This window comes from Nelusetta ayraudi, unplaced genomic scaffold, assembly GCF_046127955.1.
Source record: "Nelusetta ayraudi isolate G7.1 ecotype Tasmania unplaced genomic scaffold, CSIRO-AGI_Nayr_v1 ptg000129l, whole genome shotgun sequence".
Taxonomy (NCBI): domain Eukaryota; kingdom Metazoa; phylum Chordata; class Actinopteri; order Tetraodontiformes; family Monacanthidae; genus Nelusetta; species Nelusetta ayraudi.
In genome coordinates this window covers 161,134-186,118 of record NW_027466179.1, presented here as the reverse complement: position 1 = coordinate 186,118, position 24,985 = coordinate 161,134, and the positions used below count along the sequence as shown (strand labels likewise).

General features: G+C 46.6%; 2 protein-coding genes across 6 annotated transcripts in view; both read left to right on the top strand.

Annotated features, from left to right (window-relative positions):
• The window catches only part of LOC142904586 (CUGBP Elav-like family member 2), a 29,832-nt gene extending 18,297 nt beyond the window's left edge, over positions 1-11,535 (top strand). For 2 of the 5 annotated variants that reach the window (XM_076050776.1, XM_076050778.1), the window contains exons 6-13: positions 240-319; positions 1,832-1,993; positions 3,137-3,200; positions 4,311-4,448; positions 5,044-5,163; positions 5,434-5,610; positions 5,812-5,955; positions 6,380-11,535. In XM_076050776.1, the coding sequence (XP_075906891.1) occupies positions 240-319; positions 1,832-1,993; positions 3,137-3,200; positions 4,311-4,448; positions 5,044-5,163; positions 5,434-5,610; positions 5,812-5,955; positions 6,380-6,507 (1,013 nt within the window). In that variant the 3' untranslated portion in view covers positions 6,508-11,535. Of the gene's footprint in view, positions 1-239; positions 320-1,831; positions 1,994-3,136; positions 3,201-4,310; positions 4,449-5,043; positions 5,164-5,433; positions 5,611-5,808; positions 5,956-6,379 lie in introns of all 5 variants that reach the window. The other 3 variants (XM_076050775.1, XM_076050777.1, XR_012929428.1) reach the window with 2 other exon arrangements.
• A 1,574-nt stretch (positions 11,536-13,109) lies between these two features.
• Positions 13,110-23,696, top strand: dhtkd1 (dehydrogenase E1 and transketolase domain containing 1). Its single transcript, XM_076050756.1, has 17 exons — positions 13,110-13,373; positions 13,619-13,771; positions 14,088-14,299; positions 14,395-14,589; positions 14,839-15,108; positions 15,470-15,641; positions 15,734-15,932; positions 16,440-16,752; positions 17,508-17,592; positions 18,409-18,548; positions 18,643-18,793; positions 18,874-18,980; positions 19,284-19,448; positions 19,536-19,618; positions 21,163-21,329; positions 22,678-22,763; positions 22,845-23,696. The coding sequence occupies exons 1-17, from the start codon at positions 13,202-13,204 to the stop codon at positions 22,944-22,946; spliced, it is 2,772 nt and encodes a 923-aa protein (XP_075906871.1). The 5' UTR covers positions 13,110-13,201; the 3' UTR covers positions 22,947-23,696.
• Positions 23,697-24,985: the final 1,289 nt, after the last annotated feature.

Here is a 24,985-nt window from a genome sequence, read left to right as displayed (position 1 = left end):
GTGGTCATGTGATAGTGTAACTGTTCTCCTGTCGTCGTGTTCTTTCTCTGTGTGCTAACCAGTGAGGGTGGTTCTGTGTGCTTGGGAGTTGCCATTCTCTGTACTGTAATGTGTTTTTTGGGGTTCATAACGAGTTGTCCAAACCTTTTGTCTTGTTTTTGTTTCTTCTTGTCCCTCCCTCCCTCCTCCCTCCTCCCTCCCTCCCTCCCCTCCCCTCTCCTATTGTTCCCCCCCTACAGGCTGTGCGTTTGTCACATTTGCTACCAGGGCAATGGCACAGAATGCAATCAAAACCATGCATCACTCTCAGACTATGGAGGTACTGTACCCCTTAGCACCTGTTTCTCATTTCCCCTCCCTGTCCGCCCCCCACCCCACCCCACCCTACCCCCACCCCTCGCCCCGTCTCATACATACGTGCCGCTGCCCCCGTCGCGTCCGAGAGATGAAAATGAAAAAAGACAAGCCCGTCCAAACGGATGGTGTCCATTCATCACGGAGCATGACTCATTTTTCCAAAGTCACTCGCACCGATTACAGAATGACACGGCCGTCCTGCCGGGTGATTGAATGGGAAGCCGCGTCTGTGCCTCTCGCACGTCGGCCGCCTCCGGACCCGAATGGGACGCCGCCCCGGTCGTTCTCGTCCGAACCCAACGCATCTCCCTCCTTTATTGACCCCCGATGTGATCGAGCTGCACTGTTGAGGGCCACAGGGAACGGAAAGGGAAAGGAGCATCTTCCCCTTTTGTAAGCACACATGAAAAATAATAAAATCATCCAATATAGGTTAATAAAGACCTCCCCTCCCTCGGGGCAGCCCCCCCACCCCGATTCTATTTCTCCAAAACTGGTTCCGTGTCATTGTGCAGAGCGATGGTGTCTTGCTGGAAGTGGAGCAGCAGTAATTTGACAGCCAGCAGGTCAGAGGCTCCCCAGCGGAGCGTCCGGCCGAGCCTAATTAGGAGCCCAACCAAACGCCAAACCCCCTCCCATCACAGTCCATGCAGACCCCTGAGGAGGCGCCACCTATTTTTTGCGCCCCGTCCCCCCTCCCACACACACTCTGTCTCACTCCCTCCCCTCATTACGGCCGACTCCCCAGTTCCTCCGTCGCTGGTTCAGGAGCCATCTTCTCCCCCCTCCTCCCTGGTCCAGTCCGGTTCCCAGTGTGGCTCTCCACTCCTCAGAACACTGCACCGCACGCCTCATGTCCACGCGTCTGTCTGAACACGATGTGACCGTCTCCTGTGAGATGTGTCTATTGCGTAAGAAGGCATCTCCTCGTTAACGTCCCGCTGACATTGACATCCACCACCAACCCCCCCCTCCCTCCCTCTCCGTCCCCCCCCCCCCCCCCTCCCAGTCATTTTGAGTGTCACGTTTTTCAGTGTCCTCCATCTTTCTCTCGTCTGCTTGTCTGTAATGCGTTTGGCTCCCCAGGGGGTGAGCGGGGGAAAAAAAAAAAAAGAGGTTCTCTTGTCTGCAGCGTTTACCCCCCCCCCCCCGTCCCCCGTCCCCCCGTCCCCCCCGTCCCCCCTCTCGCCCCCCGCCCCCCAACCACCACCTCCTCCTCTGGAATGTGGCCTGGTCCAGCTATGCATGGCAGACTTTTCTTTTGTGTGTTAGCTCTTATATATGAATGTAACGGGCATCAAAATTATTTTTGGAGGCATAGATGATACCCTGCCCCACCCCCCCACCTTTTTTTATTTTTTACAACAATTCTTACAGCAACCATTTCCTCGCATCGGTTAAGCAAGCTTTGAATTCGGCCGCGGTTGCATCCGATTGGGTTCTGAAGCCTCTGACCTGTGCTCCGCCGCTCCAGGGCTGCTCCTCACCTCTGGTGGTGAAGTTTGCCGACACGCAGAGGGACAAGGAGCAGCGGCGCCTGCAGCAGCAGCTCGTGCAGCAGATACAGCAGCTCAACAACGCCTCCACCTGGGGGAACCTGGCCAGCCTGGGGACGCTCACGCCACAGTACCTGGCTGTAAGTCTGCCTCCGCCCGCTCAGCGCGGCGGCTCCCGGAGAATGAATTCACACCAAAGGCGCTTTTTGGACTTGGCGTAGTACAAATGCTCCGGCACCGGAGAGCAGTAATATTTAATCCTGAGCAAATAGTGCAAGAACGCATTACACAACCTGAAGAAAGTCCAGAAGGCACTTGAGTGTCGCAACGGCAGGATCTTCCACCGTACTCTCGTCTGAGAGCGACTCCCCTGATTGGACAGACGAGCTTTCAGTGCCTCATCCATCAGTTTGAAAATGCAAAGGTGTCGAGCCGGGCTAAGTTCCACTGAAACCTTAAAGCGCTTCCCTTTGACATAAACACTCTTACCGTGTCACTGGTGTTGCTGGCGCCTGCCACCTCGCTCCTTCTAGCGCCCGGAGTACTGTCAGGACGCTGCTGGACAGCGGACCGGCACGCTCATCTTGTCAAAACAGACGGGACGAGCAAACACACCTAATAAGACCTGAAGAGGCGCGTCACAAGCGATGCCGCACAGCCCATCTGAGGGAAGGCGGCAGCCGACGCGTCCAGCCAAAGAAAACTGAAACTAGCAGCAGCAGCAGCAGCAGCAGCAGCACTGATACTGATGTGCTGGTTCGTCCTCTGCGAATGCTGCCACTGCTCAAACATGGCCATTTTATGCCACACGTGTGTTTTGACTGAACACCCCGATCATGTGATGCGCTTGTGCACAGCCGCTCATCATGTGACTTGAAGCGGGGTTTTTTTTTTCGAAGCAAACCGAGCGTCTTCTGTCCTCGCAGCTGCACGGCTCTGCAAAGAATGGCGCTTGTAAGAAACTCTTGCATGCAGCCAAGAAACTTGCATAATCTCACTCAATTTAATACATTATTGCTGTTGCACAGAAAATCTTTTTAAAGCAAAAGTTAATGAAGGCAAGTCAAATAGCAGTGTTACTAAATCATTAACTATAAAAAATAGTGTAGGTGGCCTGAATAATATAGCAGTGTAAGGTTTTTAGAATGAGGACCCAAATTACTAGATTAACATGAAGGCAACATTGGGACAAGTGTCTTGAATCGTCATCGTCATCATCATCATCATCATCGTCATCATTGTCATTGTCATCATCATGTGTCTCGTTTTCTTCTCTTGGACAGTTGCTGCAGCAGGCTTCATCTATTAGTAACCAAGGCAGTTTCAACGGACTTCAGAGGCTAGGAGGTGAGCTCATCCTCTCGCATGCGTTTATTTTTACTTTTATTATATGTATTTTATTTTGTTCAGTCCTCCTTTAGATTTTAACAAGCTGACTCCTTGAATGTCACCAACCCTGTGACTCAGTGCGAGACACCCACATGCTTTTAACTGCGGTAAATCACATTACTGTTTCAGATCAGTGGCACATTAATATGCAGCGCCGCTATTCTCGGCCTGTGCAGGCTGCTTAAAGAGACCCACACACAGCCACGACCTCATGAAATCACGTATCAATGGTTCCTGTGAGGGGGAAGATGCATCCCCTCCCTGCGGGAGTCAGAAGGATGTTTGTTGCTCATGTGCTAAACTTTGTAACCCATCTGGTTTTTAGCGTTGGAATGTTATGTAGCGGCACACGTCGTCTGATATGTGTTACTTAATAAAACGCATACATGAAAAGGTCTACCTGAACAGTATGTACCAGGTTTTAAAACACCGGAACATATCGTTGTTGAAAGTTTAGAAGCACAGCTTGGTCATTTTGTGTAGCTTAATAATCCTCTCTCTCTGGAGACCGACAGCCAGAAACATTGGTCACGTTAGTGCGCTGTACCAGTCCTCAGCTGGCCCCGTGTATGTGACCGTTAATACGTCTTCCACCAGAAATCTTAATTTGACTTTCTAGAGGCTGCAGACACTCAACCAAGTGTCTGAATTGTGTGTCAAACAGAAAGAAAAGATGAAGGCGGAGAGCAATGCACCACTTTAATTGCATTAGCTCAGCCGAGCTCTGTGTGAAGTGTTTTTCAGACCTGGAGTCACACATCAGCAACCGTCCCAGAGTTCACCGGCACTGATTCCACATGAAGAAGCTTATTAAATCCTCTCACTCCCACATAAAGGCCTTTGTATTTTTCCTGAAGGATTAAAAGTCTAATGGTGTGATTTTCATTCCCACGAACACCTCTTAAGAGTTGTCAGCGTGACCTTGTCGCTGACCACTGTGAGCCCCTGCGTTATCAAACATTAGTATTCATTTCTAGAAAGCTAATTGCCTCTAGGTTGTTGTTTTTCTTTTTTTTAATAAGTCTGTCCTGACGTCGCGTCTCTTCTGCCCCCCCCCCCTCCCCCCAGCTGGTGTGAACCCCCTTCAGCTACAGAACTTGGCCACATTAGCCGCGGCCGCCGCTGCGGCCCAGAGTTCCGGCAGCCCCAACTCCACCAGCAGCCTGAGCGCGAGCAGCGGAGCCCTGGCGGCCCTCGCCAGTCCAGGTAACCCAGTCGGGACGGGGGCTGAATGCGAAGTGTGCGCGTCGAACTGAAAGCCACTCGAACTGATCAGGATTTAGTTTGGAGGAGCGTGCGCCGCTGTTTGCTCGTGGTCGATTGCATCAAGCCGCTGTTTGTCCTCAGCTGCGGCGTTTGGATTCAAGTAGCACCTAAATGTCTTGTTGTTTTTCTTTGATTTCTCCTCCCCCGCTGCTCTGTCGCTACCTCTTTTTTTAATTCCCCCCCCCCCTTTTCAAAGCGCTCCCCTTAACTCCCTCAGCCGCTGTTTGCTTAACGGCCCTCAGCCATCTTCATTTATTTTATGGGCCTAATCGCCCACATATAAAATTTTACTAGCACCCCATTTGCCTTTTTAATCTGTGTAAATATACATTGGTTCCATCTGTCTGAGTTTAGCGCATCGCCGGCGCGCTAATGGCCGCCCCTCATTAGAGGAGCGACTTTAAAGCGGCCCCTCGTCGACGTGTCGTTCCTTCATAATCGTGACAATTTGTGGCAAGGACCTCGGCAGCGTCTCAACGAGGCGGACGCGCTCCGTTTTAAGCGCTTTGCCGTTGTCGTCCCCGTTGTCACGCAGCAGGTTCAACAGCGGGCTCCAGCGCCGCCATGAGCACTCTGGCGTCCCTGGGCTCCCTGCAGGGTCTCACCGGCACCTCCGTGGGCCTCAACCTCAACGCTCTCACCAACAGCGTCAGCGGTAAGTGCTCGGATCCACGCACACACACACACACACACACACACACACACACACACACACACAACCGTGTAGCCACCAGGGGGCAATAAAGAACTATTAGCCTCACCCGTCGGGGGGGCCGTAAATCTACCGGTGCTGTAAAACTGTCTGCCCTCCTGACGCCGCATTGACTCGGCGAGAGCTCGACGTGATTTACCGCACGCCGGCGTGAGCTTTTGAGTTGCACCCTCCGCGATCGGCGCGATGACGGTGTGGCGTCTTGCCTCGCAGGCATCGGGGGCATGAACGGAGGCCTGGGCGCCTCCATGGCCAACGGGTCGACGGCCAGCTCCATGGACGCTCTGACCCAGGCCTACTCAGGGATGCAGCAGTACACAGCCTCCGCCCTGCCCTCCCTCTACGGCCAGTCTCTGCTGCAGCAGAGCATCGCTGGCAGCCAGAAGGAAGGTAAGTAGTTGCCCAGCACGGCGCCGGGTCTGCCGTAGGAAAGACTTGTATGGAGTTCTGTTTTTTTTTTTTTTTTTTTTTTAGATGTATTCTCTGTGAATAGGATTAGGGTTACTGGTAAACTCTGTGTATGTGTGTGTGCACGTGCAGCCTAAACAAGAAATCTAACTTGATGTTCTGACTCTTATCCAATTGGAGTAGGGCCAGAGGGCGCCAATCTGTTCATCTACCACCTGCCGCAGGAGTTCGGGGACCAGGATCTTCTGCAGATGTTTATGCCTTTTGGAAACGTGGTCTCTGCCAAAGTCTTTATTGACAAACAGACCAATCTGAGCAAGTGCTTTGGTGAGTGTCTCCGCAGCGCTGTGGACAAGTGCAAGTTTAGCGTCGGGGCCAGACTCTCCCGGCCTCTTGTATTGGCAGAGAGCTGAGGCCAGAGATGGACGAGCCGCTCACGCTGACTTCTGCTTTCTTTACCTTCCCCGTCGCTGTTGTCTTAACTTCAGCTTCCCGATTGATGACATAAGAATTTCAGTGGTGTCTTTGGGACATAAAAATTGCAAGGAACAACGGTAAAACGCGGGTGCATGAATATGTCGATAAAATATAACGTAGTCTTAGTTTATTGCAAATTCTATTAGAACCAAGCAGAAGAGCCGTCCTGCCCACGCTGAACTTGACAGCCAATCAAAATGTGTTTTGTTACAAGTAGGTTTCCCCCCCCGCTCCTTGCTCGCTAAGACTGTCGTCCGCCGTCCGCTGTCCGCAGGGTTCGTCAGCTACGACAATCCCGTGTCGGCGCAGGCTGCCATCCAGGCCATGAACGGCTTCCAGATCGGGATGAAGCGGCTGAAGGTTCAGCTGAAGCGGTCCAAGAACGACAGCAAACCCTACTGATCCTAGCCCCGGGGCCTCCCCCCCACCCCCCTCCCCAGCTCTAATGCTAGCACTGCTAGGGTAAGTTCACCCTCGAGCCAAGGTCACCACAGCAGAGACTCGGTGGGGCAGTGGGGGGGGGGGGAGAGGGCGGCGGCAGACTCCCTCTAAGGCCCCTGACAGAGAAAAGAAGAGAGAAATAGTTGCAATGATCTTTTACACGTTCTACTGTGTTGCATTCCTGCGTTCTGTTTTTTCTTTTTCTTTTTGCCATGTAATTTGAGTGGGATTGAGTATTTTTTAATGTATATGATTATTTATGACTACGACTGGAGTCAGTGTTTCGCCGGCGGTATTCTGTGTCACTGTATGTAGAGAGTGAGCGTCAGGTGTGCTGCCCATTGCCATTTCATTGCCTTCAGGTCAAGCTGGGCGGGTTGACTGAGGATGCAGGTGCTGCCACCTGCATCCGGCTTCATAGATGCAGGCCGTCGCGTCCCCTTCTCATTCTGTGTGTGGGGGGGAGGGGGAGGGGGAGGGGGTGGGGGGGGAGTTAAAAAAAAAAACAACCTCTTCTTTTGCACTCGAGCGTCTCCCTCCTCCTGTCTGCGTCTCCCCCCCACCCCACCCCTCTCTCTATGTAAGCCATGTTCCAGCTCCCTCTCCTCCTCCGTCTCTATTAACAGCCCTCTTCCAGTCATTCCATCCATCCTCCCAGCGAGGCGCTGGCTCTCGATGGATCTCTGTGGGTGCCAAGTGTACAGTTTGTGCATGTCAGAGTCTCTCGGCCATATGTCGTGGTGGTGTCGTCCCTTCCTTAAAACCTGTGTTGTCGTCGTCGTCGTCGTCGTTTTTTTTTCTGTGCGTCACAAGCTAGCAATTAAGGAAGAGGGAACACGGGGGTCCTTTTTACTGTGTGTGGTGATTGGTGTGTTGTTGGGGTTTGTTTTTTTTCTTTAATTTTCGTCGTTTGTATTTTATGTTGTGTCGCCTCGTGGCTAAATGATTCTTGTGCCGTGCCCCTAACTTTCTCTTCTCTCCTCTTTGTCTCCCCCCTCTGTCTCTCTGTCTCTCTCACTCTTCCTGTCGTGTTTTTGTCCCCCTTTTTTTAGAACAAATCTCCATGCCTGTTTGCTCATCATTAGCCTAGCATGTCTTCATGATGTTGAAAGCCAAGCCAAAACCCCCCCTGGCCTCATCATCCCACCATTGTCTGTGATGTCTCTCTAAGCTCGCCTGACCAATACCTGGCCACCCACTGACCCTTGACCTTAGCTCAACCTGATTTCTCTGCATGTGTTATTGTTTTTTCTTCTCTTTTTTTTTGTTGTTGTGTATAGAAATGTGACAGGTGGGAGAGAGAGGTCAAACAAATCAATGTGAAAAACGTACCTATGTTGAATTCATTTAAGAGATATTTCTTGTTTGGTTCTTTTTTTTTTTTCTTTTTTTTTTTGCGAATGTTTTAAAAACCTGTGGGATTTACTTATTTTTTAATTTAGCTTTGTTCATTTTTTTTTATGTGGCTTTCTTTTTACCTCTCTCAGTAAAGTTCACTTGAAAGTTGAATACAGGGATCGGCACTCGTCTGTGCTATTTGGTGCCATTAGCAATATGTTGGCTTCTTTGAGAAAAAAACAAAACAAACACCACACACACACACACTTTAGACAGTCTGACCTGTAAACGCCGTCTCAGTGCTCTCTTAACGATCTCTGCATATTTTGCGGGCAGTGTGAAGATTTACATGGAGGTTAGTAAACAAGGTTTCCTTTTCATTAACAGAAAAAAAAACAAAAATACCCTGTGTGTCTACTTTTAGTTTCCTCTCTCTTTTTTTTTTTTTTTTTTGAACTATCGATGGCACAATGAAAGGTACATTTGCTCTGTTTGGAGAAATGACTGCCTACATGAGTCAACTTTTTTAGAACTGATTCACAAATAGACAATCTGTGGTTTAAATGCACACTTAGATTACCTATATTTTATACCATTGAATCTATAGAAGATTAACTAACAGAACCCAGGCAAAAACTTTGGGGTTTTTTTGTAGATTAAGTTGTAACGTCATCTGTGTGGGGTGAGGGGGGAGGGGCGGGAGGGTCTTCGGTGTACTGCATTTTTAAAGAAGACTAAAATTCAGTTTGAACAGCGTGACAGCTTTGAAGGGTCGTTTCTAGTAAAAAAAAAAAATTTGAAAACCTGCTTCGAGTCCGTTTACCGCAGCTAGCGCTTGCTTTTCGTTTCGCTCGCGAGTCACATGGTTAGACGTCCCCCCCCCTTTTTTTCCCCCTCCTCCTGCATTTAAGAAAACTTTATTGTCAGACTTCCACGGTACGTTGTGTAGACTTTGTGTAAATTTCTCATGATTATTGGATGTTTCACTTTGCGTTTGGATGCCTCATGTCGTAAGATGGTTTTCATCTGTGGATTCTGCAGATGACAATTTAAAAAAAAAAACAACAATTTATTTTTTAGTTGTTAAAGTGCCCATGTGTCAAACTTTTTTTGTAATTAAGACGACAACACTTTTTTTTGTGTTTTATTTTTGTTTTTCTCTCTCGCACGCACACACACACACACATACACACATACACACACACACACACACACACACACACACACACACACACACACCGCAGTGGTCACAGTCGTGGGAGCCCCTGAAGAAGAGACACTCCGACGCAACACACAACCTTTGGGTCTCTGCACGTTTTCCTTTCTTTTTTTTTTTTGATAACCTCGCTTTTTTTAATTCCATTTTTCACCGCTTGTTTTTAAGTGACTTCTAGAATTGAGATTCACTCACGTACACGTTTGCTACAAAATCCACAAGTAGTGTTGGTTTACAAAAAACATTCCATTTTTGTCAAGGAAAAAAAGTTTACGCTTTTTTTGTTATGACCTGGGTGGTATTTTTTTTTTTAATTTTCTTTTTGTCTGTACGAAAATAAACCACTTCAACCCCTAAACAAAGTGCGCACCTGATGGCGCTAAAGAGCTGTCAACTCAGGGGCTTTTCTGTGTGTGATAGTAAATACTCGCACAGGATTACGACGCAAAATGCACAATTGTCACCATTTGACCTTTTTCTCCACTTTGTATTATTTTTTTTCTTCTTCAGTTCTCCAAACACACAAAGTCCAAAACACAAACAAAAACAAAAACAAAAAAAAAAAATGGTACCAAATTTGGAACAGTGCTTGAGCAAAGTGTTGTTTTTGTAAAAAAGGAAACGTTAAGCACAACTGTGGGAGCTGCTCACTTTTGCAAAATGTGGTGTGTATGTGAATATAATCCCGACATTTACGGTACCACTGGTTTCACTTTTTAATATGGGCATGTGCTTTTTACGGTGTGTTTTTTCTATCCAAATGCAATACAATATATTAAAGTGCCATATATATAAATATATATAAATATATACGTCTAGAAACTGCCTACACATCCTTATTAGGCCTTGGTTTAGAGATTGCTGCAGTTAGCCTTCTTTGTCTATTTATGCCAGTGTCATGAAAGCTCTCGTCACCTGCTTGTTGCCCACTCCTCCCCCTTAACTGTGTGTGTTGAGTTATTGGTATGTGTATTGTGACGTGCTCAATTTTTGAACAGTTGGTTTAAAAAAAAAAAAAAACAACAACAACCTGTAGATAAATAATAAACTTCCCTATATATTTGAAGGTTAAACCTCTTTTCTTGGTGAGTGTGAACATATATACTGTAACACTTGGCGATACAAGCGATTTGTTTTCCGGGGAGGGCAACGATATGATCTTTAAAAGATATAAATGTGTCTCAAACACTGAATGGAATGCACATCTGTGGTGATATGCATTGTATGGTGAAGTGTTACTGTGATTTTTCTTTCTTTCTTTTTTTTTTTTTTATTTCCTTTTAATAGAAGAAAAAAAAAAAAAAAAAAAAGCACAATGTACAGTCCACAGCGGTCCCAAAAGGAACTTGACTCACTTCAGGGGCTTCCATCACAAAATCCCGCTCGAAAAAGCTCTAACAATCACGTTTCTCTGTTCCTGTCTGTTCACATTCTGAAGTGCTTCTTTTCTTTGACAGTGTGGTAGCTTTGCATCTCTATAGATATTGTCTTGTTCCATAATAGATAGAAGTACGGGGAGGGGCGAGGGGGTGGGGGGGGGAGGGAAATCTTATTTTTCTTGTCTGATAATCGATAGGACATTGTTCACGTTCCACCAATGAGTTAATAGACGTTTTGTCTTGTCTTGATGAAAAGCCAAAGTTGGTGCAACTCGATGTGATCTGTATTACACTTAGTTGTTCTTTTTCTGTTGAGTAAATACATTTTTTCTTTCTTTCTTTTTTTTTTTTTTAATTTTGATCCTGGGTGGGATTTGGAAAAAAAAGAAGAGGGTGGATAAAAGACATACACAGGCTTTCCAATTTCTACAACTGGTTGTTCATATGTATTTTGTACCAGTGAAGCTTTTTATATTGGAAAAAAAAATTAAAGAAAAGAAAATCTATATTGGAAAAAAATTGTCTGGCCTCTCAATGGGGCCTCGCCTTGACCAGGTCTTGAGTTTGGCCTCTTGGTGGTGTCTAGCAATTTTTTTTTTTAAGTTGTGTCCTTCTTTGTCTCTAAAAGTTGCCTGATTATTAGTTGTTGTTTTTTTTTTTAGTTCCATCTCTATACGTCCTTCCACTTCGTTGATCTGTTTTTCGGGGAAGGGGGTTGAGATCCTATTAAAAAAAATTGTGGTAAGTTTCATGTTAGTATTTGTTGTGCTGTCCACATAGTTTAATGGTCATCAGGATTTCAAACGACTTGTGTGAATAACTGTCTTAGTTGAAGAGTTCTTTGTTTAGTTGGAGCCTTGCTTTTTAAGTTGTTTTTTTTTTGTTTGTTTGATTTTTTTTAAACCTGTGTACCGTTTATTTTTCCGTTTGACTCTTTTTCTTTCCCATAGCGGAGTGTGTAGCTAAAAGACTCTGTGTTCTTTATTTGGTCAATGTTTGTTCATGTGTGGTGTGTTTCTTTGCCTCTGTCTCCAAATTAAACCATATCCACTACGATGGACTGTTGTGTCTGAGTGTGTTGTGCTTGTCCAGTGTTGTAAAGGCATTTGACAACTCGCCCCTCCCCTCCACCCACCTCTCACTCCCTTCCGTGTGTTTTGTCAGCTGACTTCATTCCCGCCTCCCTTTGCTTATTTCTATCAGCTGATCTGTGTAAAGGTGCACATGATGGCTTTCTGTTGGTCATTTTAAAGGTCCCATATTGTGCAAATTTGAATTTGCCGATCGTGTGTTTCTGGCCTGTCAGTGAATGCCCCAGAAACAAACAAACAAACAAACCAAAACAACAACAACTTGATTTTCCTCCCACTGCGCTGCTTCTGAGTATTTACCAGAATGCATGAATGTGATGCTACAAAGAAGACTGACGACTCCACCAGGTTAGTGACGACGCCCCAACTTGAGAATTGTGCCTAATAAATTTGTTTTCAAATATATGTCTATATGTTTTACATTAAAATACAATAAATCAATACATATTAGACCATACAGCAACTAACCACCAGTTTTATTTTACAAGCCCGTTAACCATACCATTAAAAAAAAAAAGTGTTTTTGCAAGGACACCTGGGTGAAGATTGAGCCAATAGTGAAGTTTAATTGAAACACTTATAGCAGAGTATACAATAGCAGAGGTTGACAAAGTGCAATGGAAATTGTATAAACCTAAATAAAGGTTTATCGAAATGTAAGATTTCCAAATGGTATTTAAAGAAAGTGCCGTAATAGCTCTCAAATGAACCTTATTTAACAGAGGAAAGTTTTGAAATATTGCATTTGATGACAACTGAACCACATATATAGTCCTCAAAATACTCGGTGCTCTTGAAGCTGCTCATATAACAACCGACCTACACTACTCCAGCTACTACTGGTTCAAAAAATAGTGCTTTGGCTCCACCCTGTGGCGTAGATGTTAGAATGCTTCTAACAAAAAAAAAAAGTACAACAATTACAACGCAAATATATATACTTATATATACAAGTATTGCCTCTGCGTACTGAACTATTAAGACACGTTGTCACTGTGCATACTATTAATTTTGAGCCTATGACGGAGTCAAAATGGGTCCTTTCGGTTAGCAGGCTTTCCTGCATTTTGTGTAATAAAAAAATAAATAAAATAAAAAAATTCCAAGCCACTGTTAGTAAGTTTGGATCCAATATAGTGGAATGGCGGAATACAATAAATACACAGGGTTGGAAAGGTGATCAGGCTTTCTAGCTGCTCTGGGGGGGGGGGGCAGGGGACAAGAAATCTAATTTTACGAGGCCTCCTGAATGCAGCGAGAACACGTGTCGCCTCTCTTGACACTTGTTGCGTCACGGATAAAGTTCTTTCTAAAAAAAAAAAATTAAAAAAAATTAAAATTAAAACAAATTTGTACTGAGGGTAGAAATACCGTCAACTCAAGCATGAAAGTACATTTAAGTGAATTTAAAACGGGGGAGTGGGGGGGTCGAAGTAATGCAGTGGCGGTGTTGTGAAACGTGTTCCGGGGGAGACAACAACTCGGCCAATTGGCTTTGAATGCGGCGTCTCCTCCCACACACGCGCCTCCCCGGGGCTGTCATGGCCGCCCCGCTGTAGTTCCTTCCGTCTGTTGACCGCGGTGCCAAAAACTAAAGCGCAGTCGTCCTCCTCCTCCTTCCTCCTCGCAACATGTCAGCCGTCCTCTTCGTCAGCCGCTCACTGGGCACACTGCCACGCGGCGTGGCTCGGCAGGTCGTCGGCTGCTCTTATCACACCGAGAAAGGCGTGTACGGCTACCGGCCCAAGCGAGGCGACAGCCGCCAGGAGGCTCCGGGCGACCGAATGTCGGCGCTGAATCAAGGTCAGTGCGGCGTTAACACGCCGTCTGCCACCAACCAGGCGGCGGCGGCGACGGCGACTTGCTGAAGTAACTTGCCAAGAAGTTGTGCGCCACTTCGGCTCCAGAGGCTTCCCCCCCCCCTCCCCTCACTGTTAAATACATTTATTTATTTATTTATTTATTTATTTATTTATTTATTTTTCTTGACCATACTCCTGTTGGGGACAGTTTAATCCTCCTCACGGTTGTTTTCCTTGTGCTTCCAGATCATGGCCTCAGCCGTCTGGTGGAGGCGTACAGAGGTCACGGGCACAAGGCTGCCAGAATAAACCCCCTGCAACCCGACAGACCCGTTCTTGACCGCGTCCCGGAAATAGACATGCTGAAAGGAATCATCCAGGGACCTTTGAACACCTCAGGTGGGATGTGCAAAAACACGAGGAAAGCAGAGCGCTGTAGCAATGAGCAGGGTGCTTGGAACAAGTGCGCAAACGTTAAGAAAACCAACAAACATCTTACACATATGCAAAAGAAAACACTCCACTTTGGCCCGACAAGTGTGAACAAATAAAGCAGCCAAGTTGAGAAAGGATGGTTTCCTTCAGTCAACAACAAGTCTTCATGTCTGGGCAAAGAGTTCCAGGTTCTTTTGGTTGAGTCAGTTACCGTTCACACGGTAGAAACGCTGACTTCACCCCCCCCCCCGCCCCCTCCGCCCCACCTGTGCGTCTGCAGGTCTGCGGCACCTGGGGAAAGCCGAGGCTTCGGTGGAGGAGGTCCAGGCCTACCTCGAAGGCGCCTACTGTGGCCAGATGTCGGTGGAGACCAGCCAGCTGAGCAGCCTGGAGGAGAGGGAGTGGTTCGCCGACCGCTTCGAGGAGCTCAAGAAGGCCAGCTTCTCCGCCGAAGAGAGGAAGCAGCTGGCCAAGGTTATGCTTGAGTCCCAGGTATTGTCCCGCCACACGTGTCCACGGTGCGGTTTACTGACTTGTGGCTGTGGCACAGTTCCATGGTGATTCATTTTTTCCATGACAACGTGCAGGAATTTGACCACTTTCTAGCCACCAAGTTTGCCACTGTGAAGCGCTATGGAGGGGAAGGAGCGGAGAGCATGATGGGCTTCTTCTACGAGCTCTTCCACCAGGCGGCGCACAGCGGAGTGACGGACATCGTCGTCGGCATGCCCCACAGAGGCAGACTCAACCTCCTGACCGGGCTGCTCAAGTTCCCACCGGAGGTTAATTATCCCACGCTGCTTATCAGACAGGCATAATTCAAACATGCGACAGGAGTCCGTTGCTTGTTTATTTAATGGCGCAAGCGTTTTCACTGGCTAACAGCGCTGATGACGCTAAACGACAACACGGCGCTCTCTGCATGTGTATTTCTATTTTTTTTCCTATTCTTTCCTCTTGCTGAGAGACTCCTCAAAGTGTCCTTGTGCTTGCACGACGACTCTTCTTTTGCATCTTGAATCTCCCTCCAGCTGATGTTCCGTAAGATGCGCGGCCTCAGCGAGTTCCCCGACACCTCGCCGGCCATCGGCGACGTCCTCTCCCACCTCACCTCCTCGGTGCTGCTGGATTTCGGAGCCGCCCACCCCGTGCACGTCACCATGCTGCCCAACCCGTCTCACCTGGAAGCCATCAACCCCGTGGCCCAGGGCAAGGCCAGGGCCAGGCAGCAGCTCCAGAAGGAAGGAGACTACTCGCCTGAGGACAGCGCCCAGCCTGGGGACAGGGTTGTCTGTGTACAGGTACCTGTTGACCACAGCATGCTTCTGGAAAAGAGGGACTCTTTCAATACCTTGGCATTCTTTTGTTTAACATTGAAACACACTTATTTTTATTATTGCCAGTATGTTTTTGTTAAGACAGTGACTACGATATTAATCAGTAACTGCTAATTAGTAACTCTGCCTGTGCACCATTGCGTTATGCACACAGTTTTAGTATAATAAAGTCACCCACAAATTTGCAAATTCATAAAGACTGTCAGTGTAAACAGTTGATGTGCAAAGTTTTCTATTTCAGGGAACAAATTCTAAAAAAAAAAAAGCAAGTGATATTACATTAAAAAAATCCACTGTTTTCTGAGAGCCACTGTCCTTTCCTTAGGTCCATGGTGACGGCTCCTTCACTGGCCAAGGGATTGTACCGGAAACTCTGACCCTGTCCAACCTGCCCCACTACAGAGTGGGTGGCAGCATCCACCTGATTGTCAACAACCAAGTGGGCTACACCACTCCGTCTGAGAGGGCGAGATCTTCTTTGTACTGCAGCGATATCGGTCAGTGTCATTTTCAAGCAGGAGTTTGTTCAGAAGTACTGTGGTACCCTGCTGTAAAGCAACACGTACAAACACACGTGTCTGCCCCACAGGTAAGATGGTGAACTGCGCCGTGATCCACGTCAACGGAGACCATGCAGAGGAAGTTCTCCGGGCCACTCGGCTGGCCGTGGAGTACCAGCGGCTCTTCAGGAAAGACGTCATTGTGGATCTGATCTGCTACCGTCAGTGGGGCCACAATGAGCTGGACGAGCCGTTCTTCACCAACCCCTCCATGTACAAGATCATCAGGTCAGTTGTACTTCAAAGTATGAACGAGTTGAAAGGTTTGTTTCTTTTTCATTTCACGAGAAAGAAATTCGAGCTTTCTTACAATCTAACTGGAATTGAAATTATCTTTAACAATTTCATTTCATTTCAAATTTATTGAATGAAATGCATCGTTGTCTTCATAATGTGAATATCTGCTGCAAATTTAAACTACATTTCTGATGAATAAATATACACATTCAAGTATCACTTTAAAATATAATAATTAATATTAGTTGTAACTAAAAAAAAGTTTGACAGGAATTGTTTTGGGGCCTTTCTCCCGAAAGTGAGTTATATTTACTTAGTTTTTTTTCATTCAGAATAATAATGCTGCAAGATAATTAACTCTTTCACAGCTCCTGAAGAATTTTAATTCAATAATTCTATTTTATTTTCTTATTTTAATTCATTTTTAAAATTTGACAAAATAAACACCAGAGCATTTAACAACCTTGTAATAAATGAGGTGTTCTCCGATCCCGCCAGATGCCGGAAGAGCGTCCCAGACTCCTACTCGGACCAGCTGATCTCTGAGGGCCTGATGAGCGAAGGCCAGCGTGACGACATCAAGTCCAAGTTCTACGGCATGCTCAACGACAAGCTGGCCAACATGACCCTGTACAGCCCGCCGCCCACCAACCTGCAGGGCCGCTGGGGGGACCTGGTGGAGCCTCAGCCCAGAGTCAGCACCTGGGACACGGGCGTCCCCGTCCCCCTGCTGCAGTTTGTCGGGGCCAAGTCTGTGGACATCCCCGAGCAAACCCAGCTGCACGGCCACCTGGCAAAGACTCACGTACAGGTTCGTCTCAGTCGTCCGCTCTCACACCTCCGCTTTTTTTTTGTCTTATTTTTTTTATTGGTTTTTCACTTAAAAGGTACATACAAACACACATTAGAACAAAAAAAAACCAAAACAACAACAACAAACAAAACAAAACAAAAAAAAGTCCCACCCCAAAACAACAATAAGCGCTGCGCAATAAGTATACATAAAATAAATTAGTAAATACAGAATAGAAAAACGACAAGAGACAGGTATATAAAAAGTACAAACGTGAAATAAAATAGATGCGAGGGCAAACAATTCCAATCAATCAGAAATAGATGATAGATCAGAGTCTCTGCAAGAAAGAAAGTAGAGGTTCCCAGATCCTTCTGAACCTGTCTGACCTATGGTTAAGGTCATGAGTGAGTTTCTCGAGAGGAATAAGAGCAGAAATTTGAGATAACCACATATCAACCGTGGGGACCTGGGGAGTTGACCACCGTAACAGGATACATTTTTTGGCTAGAAACAAAAGAATTACCACCAGAGATTTAGTGTCAGTGTCCAAGAAAATGTCTGCAGCATGGTTAAGTAGGTAAAAAGAAGGACTCAGTAAAAACTGTTTATTAATGATTTCCTGAACTACAGCGTGAACACCCCTCCAAAAAGTCTGGATGCAGTCACATGACCACACCGCCGCTTTTGGATGGGGGAGCAGCAGCGAGAGTTGCAGCGGTAGCGCCAGCAGTTAAAATCAATTAACACTTTCCTGTCTGTCCTGCGCTCAGGCTCGCTTGCACAAACTGGAGGAGGGCACTAAACTGGACTGGTCCACAGCGGAGGCTCTGGCGTTTGGCTCTCTCCTGTCACAAGGCAAGTCCTCAAGCAAAACGCCTATTAAACTGGGCATTGACGTATTAACATTATCAAGATCTTTCTGATGGTTATGGATTTCCTGGAAGCCTGGTGTTTATGTATATTCCTATCAGTGACTGATTACTCCTTAAAAAGTAATCTAATTACTTATGAACTACTTTGTTTCATAAGTAATCAATTGCTACGATTACTACTTTAGTTACAAAAGGCAGATAAAGTAACAGTTGCTCAGCGCTTTGTTTTGTTGTTAAATATTGTTAAATATTGTTAAAAAAGTAATTACAAGCACAGTAGTTAAAAGATCTCTACTGTGCAGAGTACTGCTGACCTGCTTGTAAACATGGCTTTCAACGATTTATGAGGTTTGACCTGGACAACGTCTGGTTTCCTGCACATAACGCACAACCAACCACAATATTCTTTGATTTAGACCAGATGAACTCAAAATGATGTGTTTTTTTTTTGGCCTGGTTTGTGGATAATAAGACATTTTTAGCTTGAAAAAGATTTCCCTGAAAGTAATCGTGATATAATTACCAGTTTTGTCAATTACAGTAGTGGATTACTTGGTGATAGATTACTCAGCAGCACTGATTCTTATGATAACTGTTCTGAGGGTTGGAAAACCAAATTACTTTTGTGAGAATACGCTTTCACTGATGTATTTTGTGTGCAGTATGTGAAGCTTTCACCAGTGTGAAAAAAAAAAAAAATCAGAATTCAAGCCAAAATTCTAAGTTCCAGAATCAAACAAAACAATCAGTCGCGCGTCAAATTGACATTGACAGTTCTGTTTAAAATCTTCCGTCGCAGGTTTTAACATCCGCATTAGCGGCCAGGATGTGGGCCGAGGCACGTTCAGCCAGCGCCACGCCATGGTGGTGTGTCAGGAGACCAACGACATGTACATCCCCCTCAACCACATCAGCCCCGATCAGAGCGGCTTCCTGGAGGTGCACGCCCTCGCGTGACTCGCGCTGCTAAAACCATGAGTGTTTGCCACGGCGGCTTCACGCCACGCCTTGCCTTGCCTTTCCTTACGCCCAGGTGTGCAACAGCCCGCTGTCGGAGGAGGCGGTGCTCGGCTTCGAGTACGGCATGAGTATCGCGCAGCCCAAGCTGCTTCCCATCTGGGAAGCCCAGTTCGGAGATTTCTTCAACGGGGCTCAGATCATCTTTGACACCTTCATCTCAGGAGGTGAGGGCCTCTTGTCTGCGCTGCGCTCGGGTTCAATCATCGCTTAGGCCACGTCAAACGGTAAATGTGGGCGTTCCCAGGCGAGGCCAAGTGGCTGCTTCAGAACGGGATGGTGATCCTGCTGCCCCACGGCTACGATGGAGCGGGTCCGGAGCACTCGTCCTGCCACATGGAGCGCTTCCTCCAGGTCAGAAGGGCGGCGGTGCCACGTTTCCTTTCTTTTTGGCAATGAACAAACACTGTTTGGTCGTGCATGTTAATTGATTAACAAGTTGAGTCCAGCACATCGTCATCGGGGTGTTTGTGTCACATTACAGAATTGTTAGGTCACCCATTGCAGAATTTTTTAAATTTAAAAAAAAATTTTTTTTTTTTTTTTACCTTCAGTGTGTGAATGCTGCTGTTAGCCACCTTCAGCTTGTCAGTGAGTAACATGCGACGTTACCGTTTCACCTGAGCTGTAAATGATTCCTCCTAAACCGCCTCTCAGATGTGCGACAGCAAGGAGGAGGGCGTGGACGGCGACATGGTCAACATGGCCGTGGTCAACCCCACCACCCCCGCCCAGTACTTCCACCTGCTGAGGAGGCAGATGGTCCGCAACTTCCGCAAGCCTCTCATCGTGGTCGGGCCCAAGACGCTGCTCAGATTTTCTGTAAGGGTCGCCAGCAGGTCTCGTTCCTTCTCACCGCACTGAGCCGTCTGAACCGAGCCTAAAGAATCCCTGTGGCTGCTGTTGCAGGGGGCGGTTTCCAGTCTGGCTGAACTGGCACCAGGAACCTGCTTCAAGCAGGTGTTGGGCGACACGTCAGTCTCAGGAGAAAGGTACAAATATCTCTGTGGAAGTCTTTTATAACCAGACCCATCTGCCTGCTTTCACAAACACCATTGGAATCGGCGCCCTGATTTCCTCGTCGCAAACTCAGCTAGGGCTGCACGATTAATCGGCAAAGAAAAAAAAAAAAATTGCGATCTGGACTCAGACATACAGTGATCTCATTTCTAAATGTTTGTGTAAACGACTCTGGCACATTTTTTCATCGGGACATCGGCTGCACGAAAACAGGCGCTCCTATTTTCTCACCTGGCGAATGAGAACGCGACAATGTTCCACGTGGTTTTGAACAGTGAATCCAGTGGCAGGAAGGGAAAACATCAAGAAGCGCTGCCTTGCTGACAACGTGAACACGGGGAAATAGACGAGACGGGAAGACTTGCATCGCCAACAAGGTGGATTGGCGAGGAAAACGCACCAGCAACAAAGCCCATTGTCCCGGTTCCGGCAGAGGGATCTCAGTCGCTGGAACTTTTATCGGCTTCAAAGACATACGAAATCCCCTCCTGCTCATCCACCCAAACATCTGTATCACAGACCTCGTACAGCGCATCCCCATGCCCGTCTAGCCCCCGCAGGCACCAGGAGGTTGCAGAGGCGATCGCTCATTCCCTGGCTAAAGGTCTGGAGTTGCCAACCGTCCCACAGAATACACAATTGCTCCGTATTTGACAATGAAACGATGCGACCCATTTTGAATTGATACAGGATGGGCTTTGTCCCGTATTTCTGAGTCGTCTTGAACGTCCATTTATTTTTTGACGCAAACTCACGTTCATTTCCATACAAGTTGGGGTTCAAAGCCGCGTCCTACGTAGCTGCAGGCGACTCCCTTGCACAGCGTGTTCACAACAACCCTCGAAAGCCTTTTTTAGGTTATGATTTCCCACCACTGGCGAGCCACTGGCCTATGAAGTCATGGCCCCGGCTGCTGCGGGAGGCCTCCTTTGTTTTTTCTGAATGAAAGCTGGCAACAGTATGTGGCTCCTATCAACACTGCACAACACACTAGACCAGCGCTACAACGTTGCACTTCCTGATCTGTAATAAATATTTGTTTTGAAAAAAAAACAAAAACATCTTGAGAGAATCGCGATCTCAATTCAAAACAAACAAAAAAAAATCGTGATTCTAATTTTTTCCAAAGTCGTGCAGCCCTAAACTCAACAATACATCCTCCCAGTTGGGCTGGATGTTAAACGGTAGGTCCACTAGAGGGAGCCAGTGTTCAATAGCCCACAGCATCTGTGTCCAGTGGTCCTCAGCAGCTCCCACAGTAGTTTGGTTAATTCCCTCAGGCGTCACCTCGTCCGCTGTTTAGGGCTAAAGACACACACATTGAGAATGGAAGAGAGTAAATGATGCTAATCATAGCAAGATAATATTATTCCTTTTCATTGGACACATTTCTCTGTGTCTCTCCACGCAGTCAAATACAGATAAGATATTTCTAAACTAAAGCTTAGCAAATGGACAAGTGGTACCGCTTGTAAAAAGCCTACTGCGTCGCTAACGTTTGACTTCTTTTCTGCAGTGTCCAACGGGTGGTGCTGTGTTCCGGCAAGCATTACTACGCCCTGCTGAAACAGAGGGACGTCTCGGCAGCCAACCAGAACACGGCGCTGATCCGTGTGGAGGAGCTGTGTCCGTTCCCACTGGACGCTCTGCAGCGGGAACTCAAAAAGTATCCCAATGCCAAAGGTGCGTGCGTATTATTGAACAAGCATCTTTCGGTGTCAAGTTCGAGACCGCTTGTTTTTATTACAGGTATCAGTAAGTGACTTCCTGCCCACAGGAAGTGACTGGGTGAGATCATTATTTCTAATTGCAGGTTGTTGTTTTTTGTTTTTATCTTTGTTAAGTCCCTGCTCAGAATCTTCAGTCCCTGTCTCGCTGCCTCACAGTCGTCACTTCAGTTCTGTTGCTGCTTTGTGACACGCGGTGCTTGAACTGTTTTGCACATGATGTGACATTTGAGGAAGAGCACCGCACACAATAAATGTAGGATACATTCCTTCAACAAGTTGCAGTAGGTGGTTTCTAGTACACAGAGACAATTCTGTATTGCCGTATTTAAAAAAAAATAATAATAAATTTAAAAAAAACACGATTCAATTTTTTTTGAATTGTTATGTTTTATCTTAAATCCAGCGGAACAGCATTTCATGATTAAACAGGAAAGGCAATATAATATTAATGATTTCATATTTAGCCCTTTTGTTTGCAGCCTCCTCCAAAAACACAGCTTGTCCTCCTGTTGCCTCGTTATGGCCTTCATGTGCTTGGAAACTTCACACCAGAACTATTGTCTTCACTGGTGCCTCACAGTGTACGCCTTTGAAAATTCCAACCGAGCAGACACTTTTGAGTTCTCACTCTTTACGAGGTGATCTACAGGTTGGAGGCAAAGTGTTGTTTTTAAAACCGTATGCCCGTTGCCACGTTGCAAAAAAAAAAAAAGCAGCCAGGCTAAGTGAGTCCACAGCAGTGTAAACGTTCTGCAGAATTTTCTGCAGAATTCTGCTACTTTCACCGAAGTCCTGACAGCCGTCACGTAGCTCAGAGCTCCTTGAGACAACCAGCGGAGAAGAAACTACAACTGCTTGCTCATCAGTGATAAAAAAAAAAAAAACAACCCAAACTTTGAAGTCGGAGCCTCAGCAGATTGGTTTTCATTACTGAGCTGCTCATGAAAGCTTTTATTTTCTTTCCACCCACTGCGGTTAAATGCCATTCCAGGCTACAACTGCGGCTGATTCATTTTTGTGACCGTTTGCCTGCCAAACCAAAAGTCCGCCGCACACCTACAGCGATTTGGCCCATTCTCGTGAAATTGAATTCTTGGCAGCGGCTTCTCTGTTTTTCTGGCTCCCACACTGACTTTGACTCAGACGAAGCGATTACATTTCCGTGGCAAAGTCCTGCTTGCTGTGACTTCACTTTGCCCTCTATGCTTGCGATAATCCAGGAATGTTCCGACGGGAGGTATTTTTCTCAAGAAACACCCATAAACGTCCGGTTGAGCCCAGCCACTTTTCTCTCCGCACAGAGTTCATTTGGAGTCAGGAGGAGCCGCAGAACATGGGGCCCTGGTCTTTCGTAGCGCCCAGGTTTGAGAAGCAGCTGGCGTGCAAGGTGAGCCACGCGTCACTGCAGCCATTCACTTCAGTCGTGGACGTGCCAGCAAACTGAGACTTTCCTCGTGGTCTTCCTCAGCTCCGGTTGGTCAGCCGACCCGCGCTGCCCGCCCCTGCTGTCGGCATCGGGACCCTCCATCAGCAGCAACAGGAAGCCATCCTCGCTGCTACTTTTGCCTAGTGCTCTAGAAAGAGGAACCGAAACGGCAGCAAGACAAACACATTGGTACTACACTACTTCAGAGTCTGCTCAGCCCGTCTATAGTCCCCACGAAATGTTGCTGGACTGCTGCGTTCGCAGGCCTCTTGGGACCTTGAACACTAACTGGGAAAAAAAGGATTTTATATATATATATATATATATATATATATATATATTCCAACTGCAATTTTCTTTATCTGTACTATAACTCGGTCGAGGCCTTTAAGACATGTTTACACTGTGATTGCAGCCGTAAAGCGCTTATACCTGGAGGTTTTTTTTCCATGTAGCTGGTACTTGTGTCCAGTATAAATGTGCTCCTCGATTATGGAAGCTAAACTGTTAAGTGGGGGATTTTATATGCATCACTTCAGCATTAGTGTTTTTTGTTTGTTTTACCGTTCCTGAGAAAACATTAGAGTGTACGTCGTCGGAAGTATTATTTTATTCAAAATATAGACATTAGGTTTTTCCCCTCAAGTTTATGTGAAAGGGAGTCCAGTTACTCAGTTTGCAAGTACTGTGGAAAGATTTTCCAATGTTGTGTTTTGGATGTTTTTCAACACAGAGAAACTAGGAAGTACTTATTAGCATTATTAAATAATGGTTTAAATTGAATTACAATCATCATACTTGAATCTAAACAGATTTTAAAGGGCAGATGTAAATAAATCAAATCTTAAAATACAAAAATATTTTGCAAAAAAAATAAATGTATTTTCATGTTAATGCTTGGTGTTTCTTTTCATCCTTTCTGATAACCCCAGTCAGTTGTAGCAGAAGATTTTTCAATTTTTATTTCTAAATTATATCAAAGAAATTGTTAAAGCTGGTGTGGTTTTTACACCTGTTGCTTTTCATTGTTTTTATTTTATTTTATTACCATTAAATTAAATCCACTGGGCGTGGATCTGGAAGCATAGTCAACTGGACACCTTGACGTCAACAAGCTAGATTTCACAATGGTCTCCCCTTCCTCGAACCGGCCTCTTGCCGGACTCGGAAGCCAAAGTTGTTTCTGCTGCGGCTGCACAGCAGGAGTCGGAGCACTCACTTAAGTTTGCTATTGTTAGCGTTTGTTCCAGCGGACGTCTGCCAAACCAGCGTGACATCAGTTTTATTTTGGCCTTGTTCGTTTCTGAGTGGCAGAAAGAGAGGCACAGAGACGTGTGGTTTTGCAGTTTGAGGTCAACCTCACGATCTCAACGCCCATGTGGCTTTGAGATCAACGTTTACTTCACACCAACAGTGACAATGCTTTAAAAAAAAAAAAAAAAAAAAAAAAAAAAAAAAAAATGTATGCAACTCTCCAGAAAGGACCCGGTGGAACTGACACTGGGCTAAGACTAAAGAGGTGTCTGCGCTCTTTGTGACATCACAAAGGTCCAACTTCTGTAACTTCCCAGTTTGAGCAGACCTTTCATTGAGAGTATGCAAGCTATCAGATGATGATGATGATGATGATGATGATGATGGTGGGTGCAACGATAAATGTCACAGCGTGGGGGAAATGAAAACATTTTAGTGAAACTTTTGCGGCACCTTTAAATGCCAAACATGTTACAAAACATCCCCCCCCCCCAGTTTGTGGTGCTGGGGAGGTGGTGGTGGTGGTGGTGGTGGTGGTGGTGGAGGGGGGGGGGGGGGGGGGGTCTATGCTACAGGTCCGCGCGCGATGAATCTCCTAGCTACGCCCTTCCAATCTCAAGACTTGTCAAAAACGAAACCAGTGACTTGGATATACAAAACCCCCGCCATGTGTTGCACATCATAGGACGGGGGGGGGGGGGGGGGGGGGGGTCATTTGGCGCAGTGCGAACACTTAAATCTGTCAGATAGACATCGAGGCAGCGGCACGAGCGGCAACCTCCCACTCCTCCCATCGCTATAACAACCGCGGGGCGGACGGACGGACGACGGTGCGACTCGGCAGCTCGGATGCGCCGCTGAGACTCACCCCCACCCCCTCCACCTCCACCCCCACCCTCGGCCGCTAGCAGGGTAGCCCGACCCGGGCG